This window comes from Chaetura pelagica, unplaced genomic scaffold (genome assembly GCF_000747805.2).
Source record: "Chaetura pelagica isolate M959 unplaced genomic scaffold, ChaPel_1.0 scaffold109, whole genome shotgun sequence".
Lineage (NCBI taxonomy): Eukaryota > Metazoa > Chordata > Aves > Apodiformes > Apodidae > Chaetura > Chaetura pelagica.
Genome location: NW_009970725.1, coordinates 8439480 through 8447989, shown reverse-complemented (window position 1 = coordinate 8447989; position 8510 = coordinate 8439480). Strand labels below are relative to the sequence as shown.

The following is an 8510-nucleotide window of genomic DNA, read 5'->3' as shown; positions in this document are numbered from 1 at the left end:
GTCCTGCACTCTCACTGGAAAGTGGGCATCTTTCTGGGGAGCAGTTGGAAAAGAGGTCTGGTTTTAGTCAGGTGGCTTTGTGGTATTTTACAAGCACTAAATCTGAGACTTGCTGTCTGTGCCTCGTGTTGTTTGCTGGAGGAAGCCAGAGATTCCTTGGGACTCTGGCAGGGAATTTAAGCACACAGGGAAGTGAGGATTGCCAGTTACAAGAAAGACAACAATAAACAGCAGAACTCCTGGCAAAGAGTTAGTGGAAATACATGTTTCCTTTGGTAGAAACTTGCACAAACATGTCTCTTAGAGGGCAAACAAGGAGTAACAAATGCACCAAAGTCTGTGATGTACTGCGATGGATGTTCAGTATCAGCTTGATAAGAACTTTGTGAAGGGGGAGCTTTTCTAAAGCCTCAGTCCTTCCAAAGTTGTTTTATTTGTATTCTCTCTTGGTGGGAAGAGAAGAGAGCCAGAGTGAAATTGCAATTTGAAAGGGATTTCAAAAGCTGTAAGGCCCATTTTCTGGCTCCACAGATACCGATCTTTCTGCAATACAGAAGGAATGCAAATAAATTTTTAGGATCTTGAAAGAAGAGTTAGTGTTTCGGAGTCTTATGAGGTGTTTATATGTTTTAATAGTATCTGGTTTCAGAAGAGGTTCCACTGGATAAGGGAGTTTTTCTTCTCATTTTTTAATGAGGACAGATGCTCAAGGGAGAGGACTAAGAAGGTGCAGCACCACGTACTCCTTGTCATGTGCAGGAAGGGAGCGTGCACCATCACACAGTCTGCCCCACAGTTCATTGGGCAGCCACAGCTAGCAGTGTGCTTTGCCCTGAACTTCTCTCTGCCATGCCTCCCTGCCTCACCATGAAATCTCAGTGTACCTTACCTCTTGAGTAGTGCCCTCTGTCATAAAAAGCTCAAAGTGCTTTGGAGATACTTACAGGCTGAGTAATACACCGTTTTACTAATAGGAAAACTGGGTCACAGGTGTTACGTGCTCAAACTAAGGTTACAAAAAAGGTGATGGTCAGGAAACTGCTTGGTCCTCTGTTTCTAACACACCTCTGAAGTTTAGGCATCCATCCCTCCATACTGAATGCAGCACCTATGTTTAAAGTTGCTTGAAATAACCATGCCACCAGGTTAACAGCAAGCCAAATAATCTCTCGGCAACACACTAAAGCTCACTGCTGCAGTCAAATATCATAACATGCCTTGGGATATCAGAAATCAGAGTGTAACAAGAATCAGCCAAAGCAAACATCAGATAAAGGTGTCAAGCAAGCAGAATGAAGCCTGTTGTGTGATGCATATTGCCATTGATGGTTTTTGTTATTGTTCCCTCTATATACTAACACTCAACTGGAAATGAGGGTTTGCTGTATATAGGAAGACACTAGAAAGGGGGTAGTTCCTCTTGTTAAATATTTGCCTTGCAGGTCCTAGGTTAGAGGGCAGTTATGGTTAACGCCTGATTCAAGTTCCCAGAAGGACTTCTGATAGCTGAGCCCTGGCACAAGGAAGTGTGTTGTGCCTCTTGGAGCGTTTGGGAAAGCATGGGTGAAGCAGCGTCTCCAATTTTAACAAAGCCCCATTGAGATACAAAACAGGAGTATTTCTGTGGTTTACCAGTAGTTGTTGTGGTTTGAGAAGAGCTGGGAAGTCTTTCAAGAGGTCAGGGAAATCCAGCCACAGAAAAAGTGGTAACAGCACAATGTATGTATTATCAAGCCTCACAATTTCAAGGACACTGTAAATAGGAGAGTCTCTTCCATGGAAAATTGGAGAGAAGTGTATTAAAATATTACAGAAGCTGAGCTTATGTAGAAGGATTTTAAATCAGCATAAGTATTCACGTGTTGTTTCTTAAGAGTCTGAGGGAAGGTCATGCGGCTTTTACATAAAGTGATAGGTCTAATAGCCCCTGTGCCAGGGCCAGTGCAAGTTAAAGCAACGCTGAAAACTTGAGTCACTCCCTTTCGGGATCTCTACAAAGCTGGATTTCAACTGTAGCTCTGAGTAGGGAAATTGGAGAGGTGTGGAGGGTGTTCCTTCTTCTGACAAAGGACCAGACAGCTTTGTTGCTACTGCTATCCCAAGCAGTGAAAATAAGGCAAAGAGAGGAAAAGGAGCCTCAGTTTCATTTCCAGTGCTCCGACATTGGCATCATCTCTCGTTCAGCTTGTCATTCGGTCATGTTTTTTTTTAATGGAGGCTCAAGTACTCAACAAATCCAGAAAGAGCATTTGGAAGTCATTGAAAGCTCTTCTGCGAGGTGATCGGTGGGATAGACAGTCCCTTCATGAGCAGCTCGACTGAGGCTCTGTAGGCAGTGCTGGATATGTGCTGTGCAAAGCAGTATGTTTCCCTTAGTTAGCACATTGGCAAGAGGGACAATGGCTTAATAAGAACAGTGCTGAGTGAAGAGATGCACTGCAGTGTAAAATATTTCAGCAACTGAGAGATAAATGGCATGCCTGGTTTTGTCTACCCATCTGTTCACAGTGCTGTGCTGGTGTGAATTAAGGCATACCTACCCTGCCCTGCCAGTGAGCACAGACCTGCTAGGTATGGAATAGGGAACAAGTCCTTCATTGTTGTCGCCTTCCATAACTTACAGGTGAGACATTTTCATCCCTGGGTGTCTCTGGTCCACACAGGCATATTTCAGCAAACCCCTTCATGCAGTTCCAGTTTTCTCCTTCACTCAAGAGAACTGGGAGAAAGGAGGGTAGCAAGGTCACCAGCAAATGCACACCTGCTTCCCTGATGAACTGCAGCCAAAATCAGTGTCTCAAGGCCCAGTCTCCTGGAATGGACATGTGTCCTGTAGCAGACAGGCTGAGCGTGCTGTGCCTGAGATACTGCCAGTGGGAAGCAGGGGAGGCTGCTCTGTCCAATACTTTATTTTCTTTCATTTTTTGTTCTGCTGCCTTGTTGGCAGTGTTGCTGGAATGTACTTCAAATAACTGAAACTCCAGCTGTTGCAATGAAATTATTTGAAATATGTGCCCCAAAAGAAAAAAAGATGGTATCGTGAGTTCAAATAAAGTGCTCTGTATACTGAAATCACATAGGTGTGTGTAAATGTAACACTTGCACTTAGTAGACCTCATTGATTGCTTTTGATTCAGCCTTTCTTTGAGGCTGTCTCCAGCTAAGAGCTGAAACTGTTCTAGCAGCAACTGTTTCCTGTGTATTTCCAGCCTGATCATTATGAACATGAAATTTGATCTAAATACCATGTTTCAAGCACATTATAAAACTATTTAGGGAAGCTTTTACTTTTGTAATGTATGTCAGAACTCTAAGTATGTGTTTGTCTGGAAAATTTTAACTGGGAAGATGCTCTGATTTGGTGGTAACTGCAGTTGTTGGAGCATACATTGATTTCTCAGAGTATTGATTTAGCAGATAGTGACATGGTGTTCTTTGTCATTGCTGCAGAAACTGGCAACATTGCCTGTAGCCAGCATGGGCTGGTCTGGTGTCTGCCCCAGCAAACTCTACCTGAATCCAGCAGCATCCTGACATATTGTAGTTTGTATGAAAATCAGCCAAACCATCTTCTCTAACAGAGCTGGAGGAGAATCGTGGTATAACATGATCCCAGACACAGTTAACCAGCCCATGTATGTGAGGATTTATTAAGGCTCTAAATAACTATTTGAATTCTAAAGAGTTAACTTTCAGCCAGGTTGACACCTGCAGTGCTGAATCATAACATCTAATGGTAGCCACATCTTCTGGAAACAACATCATACCCTGGGCTTTCTGGAGGAGCAGAATGAGGATGGAACCATCGCTTTATGCAGATGCTGAAATTATTACTACTGGTGCAGAAATACTCAGTGAATATGTATGTTTAGTATTTGAAAGACATAGTGTATTTGGATCACATGAGAATGCTGAAGTAGTTTCCAATGCATTAGTAACTATGGCAGATGTTAAACAAATTCTGCTAGAGATAAATATCTTAAATTCACCAAACCTGCAAGACTGTACCCAGCTTGAATGTTGCTCCTCTATTATTTTTTTAAATAAGGTGGACAAGTGTGCTTGCTCCATTACTTTACCTGAATTAGTCTGACAGCAGCGACAAACAAAATAATGGCAGTTGTATGGGATTCAGTTAATACTTAAAAGATAGGAATATACTTCATGCCAGGCAAAACGGGTTGTGGAAACAACAGAAGATTTGTCACATCTTTTTGATGAAAACATGCCTAGCTGAGAAATAGAATGTTGCAAATAGTACCTTATTTAAAACATGGGTGGATTAAACAACTGTCTGACTGAAGTAACCATTAAGAGGATACTGCCATTCAATGAAAATTTTTCTTTTGGGGTTCTAAGAAGATCTGTGCCTGGCGCGGTTCATTGCTTCATTGGTCATCTCTACCCAGTGACTAGAGCATGAAGTGAATGGGACACTAAAAAGATTCCTTAACTAATTGCAACACATCAGCAATACTCTTAGTAGACTGCACAATGCAATTTCTTGAAGATAAAAATACTGCTTATGAAGCAAGCAAAGATGCCAAATTAAGAGACAACTAAATTTCCTGAAGGTTATTTATCATTATTGCATAGAAGAGAGTACAAAGAGCTTTAGAAAGTCTCAGAGGTTATCAGGGCATCTCTGGACTGTGGCTTTAGTTGTAGACTGGATAGCAACTCTTCTTCAAGTGAACATACAATGGGATCCTTCAAAGGGAAGCTTAGAGAGAAAACTCTATAGGATTCATTACGTTTTCCACAAGTACATATTGTTCAGACATCTCTGATTGAGAATGCATTATAATGGCATGAAATAATGAAAGCAGTATTATAGAAGTGTAACACCAAACTTACAGACAAATAACAGAGTATTTTTAATGCTTTTATTGATACCAGACTATGCACATACATGGATATTTCAAAGTCTTTTAGGAGAAGTGCGGATAACTTGTGTGTTGGTCTTAATTCACTTTTAAGAATTTTTGTTTCATTAATTTTCTGCAGACTTAATATAGGTAATTTCACGAAAGTATACAAAAAATCATTAATGAAGACATACTGTAATTTCCTGAAAGATACTTCTGAAATTTTAGTTTGAAACATAACATTTACTGTGTTTCAGGGTGTAAGCATGTCATTTACTCTCCAGGGGAATAATTTATACATTAAATATTACACTATATAAAGGGAGAAAAATTAACCCAATTTTTAGTCAGTGCTTTAGTTCACACTCTTAATTAACAGCAGCCTTTTGTCTGCCATGCGTAAGATTTCAGATGAGACCATCTTTTTCATTTGTTGTGTTTCAGGGCCAGTTTTGTGATTATTGCAATGCTGCTGATCCCAGTAAAGCTCACCCAGTAACCCACGCAATCGATGGCACGGAGCGCTGGTGGCAAAGTCCTCCTCTTTCCATGGGCCTGAAGTACAACGAAGTCAATGTTACTTTAGACCTGGGACAGGTGCGTACACGAGCTTTGGGTGAGGTTTGGTTATTTCTTGCATTTATATACAAGCTTTGCAATTGGGAGAGGTGTTTGAACTGATGACTTTAACTTCCAACATCACAGCTTTCTTGTCTGGTTTGTGTTTTGTATATTTTTACTTTATTGGAGTGATTATTTTCCTTCAGGAATGTTGATGATGTGGGTTCTTAGCACCAGTATCACACAGATGTAATGACTGTGTGCTGTCTTGCACAGACACTGGAACTCGTTAACCTGAGGTTACCAGGGGGATTGGTCAGTTGAAACTGGGGCTCTACCTTCCATTTCGTATTCTCATTTCTCATGGGTCCACAGAGAGAAAGTGATATTACAGGATTTCTTACCATACCCAGGTTTTAAGAATAGTGTTTGGAGTCTGTTTTTGCCTCAGGCGTCCTTCTGGTTTCTCTATCATGCAACCAGGTCTTCAAGATACACACTTTCTTAGAACAGAAAAATAATTATACCACAGTGTAAAAGGGAAGGGACAGCAAAACCTGTGTAATGTGAATTAGTAATATAACAGTGACATGAAGACCTGTATTTCCTCTACAGGCAGTTTCTTCTGCAAGTAGCTTACAGTAAAGCCTCTGGATCGGTATTTTAACTCATAGGGATGGATTCTCAGCTGCCGTAATTGGGTGCTGATCTAGTGAAACTACTGATGCTCTGCAAGTTCACACCAGCTGAAAATGTGTTACTTTGCAGCCCCAACCAACATATATTGGTAGTATGATGTATACATATGCATATATATTTTGGAGAGTAATAACTGTTTACTGACTAATTATATAGGACAGGATTATTTGAATAGGTATCCAGTTTAGTTGACAGCAAAGAGAGGAAGGAATAACTAAGGAGGAATGTTTCTCTCTAAGACTTAACTGCCATTTTATGGGGAACTCAGGTGCATATTCTATTATGTTCTCTGTTATATGGGGTTTTAATACTCCTGTCCCTCACATGACTGGAGTGTCTCTCATTTTGAGGATCTCTCCACTGAGGGTTTTTTGATCCAGTGCACGAGCAGTGCAGAAATGCCAGACAAATTGAGATAGCATCAGTAGTTAAACTAAACTGTTGTGAATATTTAAATTGCATTTCTATTGATTAAATTAATGATGTTTTGTGATTACTCTTCTCCAGTGTACCATGAAGAAAAGGAGAGCTATGTAGAAGCTGATGAATTTTTAGGCCACAGCCTTCCCATTAGCCTGGCACACAGTGGTTGGATTTGACTCTGAATTGTGTTGCTCTGTTACACTGCAGACTTGAGGGCTGTTGCATCCCTGGATGACTTGTGCTCCTGCCAGTTGAGTTGCTTAGTCGTTCTTCCCCAGCAAACTGTAGGGAAGTGTGTCTTTCAGGCTTGGAATGCAGAGTAAGGACACTGAAAGCAGAGCAGGGTGCTGTGAGTAGGCTTGAGAAGGCAACCACCTCTCTGTAAAGCAGACCTTGCCTCTGAGCTGCTGGCGTCCATCATGGGCTCTGCAAGACACAGGATCAGGTTGCAGGCTGTAATTTGTCTTGGGGTATAGTCAGCATATCTGTGACCAGCACTTGTGCATCATCCTCATGATCCACTTGTGTAGCACATTGTTCCATCCAAAACTATTCCCACTGTGTACTTGTTATCTTCCTCGAAGGACCAGCTGACAGACACCTTATCTTATACGGGCTGAGTAAAATTCTGAGAAACCTCCTTCCTTCAGATGAAGGATGTGTGCTGCATGTCATCTTCTCATGGGACTCCTTGGAGACCAGGCCTTGTGTCCTAAAATTCTTGTGGTTGTTAAAGGATTTCTCACTGGGAGACTCTGTGTTTCTTTTTACTCTGGTACCACTTGGAAAGGCGACTCTGAACTCCCTTACTTGGAAATGAGGGAAACCCAAGACAAAGGTCAAAATGATTTCAGGTCTTGTGATCAGGAAGGGATAATTTTAGTTGGTGGATACATGAGGGTTTAGTAAGATTCATGTGAATTTTTTTTTTGTTACTTTTTTTTCTTTCCCTTCACAGACATTATCTCGTATCTTTGTTCAGTCAGTTAAACCTTAATCTCAGGATTTGTTTGATCTTGAGAGTCACTTTTGACATTTTGCCTAGTGTTCTGATACCTCAGATTCATACAGTAGTGTATACATAGCTGTGATAGAGTAAGTCCACTCAAAAGAACAGGTAAACACTAAGACCCCAATTAACCTTACCTAATTTCAGGTGTCTAAAAATCAAGAGCTTAGTGTGTGTCAGTCATTCAGACTTTCTTAGTACCTGGCAGAGACAGAAATTTTCAGAGTGCAATTCCTCCTCATTTGAGCTGAAATGAAAGATTTGGTTTTTAAGGCAGAAGAAAAGTTGTTAAAGTTAGATATGTGCCTAAATACCTTGCAGGACCACAGGCTGTAATGTTGAAAAGATAGCAGGGATGTAGTTTTCCTCACTGAGTAGTTGTCCTGTTCTGCAAACAAAATATGGAAATGTTTTTCCATGTGCAAAACATGACAGTAAGGTACATATGTGTGCAGGGAAGCAATGACTGTGTTTTAGGTTGCTCATCAAATATTCACAATTAGAGGAAGCAGAACTTAGTACAACATCAAAAGCTTTTCATTTGCTGCGTTCCTGCCACTACATCTCTAAGACTGAGAGTAGAGTCCCAGTGGGACCTTTTGCATTGTGGTTTGTTGACGATATTTAATTGAATAATTGCACCATGAAGGAAGTTTGAGTGCTCACTACCATGGATTTGGAACAGAACACCCACCTGCTGCTGTTTCTGTTTCACGAGGGCTGGAGGTGATTTTTGAAAGTCAAAGGCCCTTCAGGATGTTAAATATTTCTGCTGGAAAAGTGCTCACTTTGCTGTACTTTGTAATATGAGGAAAAGTAAAAACATTAAAGCAAAGCCCTGCTTCCTCTCTGACTTTCTGTAGTATAGTTACATTTCTAATCAATCACAGTCCTTTTGAATAATAATTATAATGTTGATCCCTGAGGCAGACTCTCTAGCTTGTAAGCAT

The 8510-nt window shown here is 40.9% G+C and overlaps 1 protein-coding gene across 1 annotated transcript in view; it reads left to right on the top strand.

Annotated features, from left to right (window-relative positions):
- The first annotated feature begins 3790 nt into the window (after positions 1-3790).
- LAMA3 (laminin, alpha 3) overlaps positions 3791-8510 on the top strand; it is a 113594-nt gene continuing 108874 nt past the window's right edge. Inside the window, 2 exon segments of the mRNA XM_010006910.1 lie at positions 3791-3862; positions 5313-5465. Of these exon segments, the coding sequence (XP_010005212.1) occupies positions 3791-3862; positions 5313-5465 (225 nt within the window).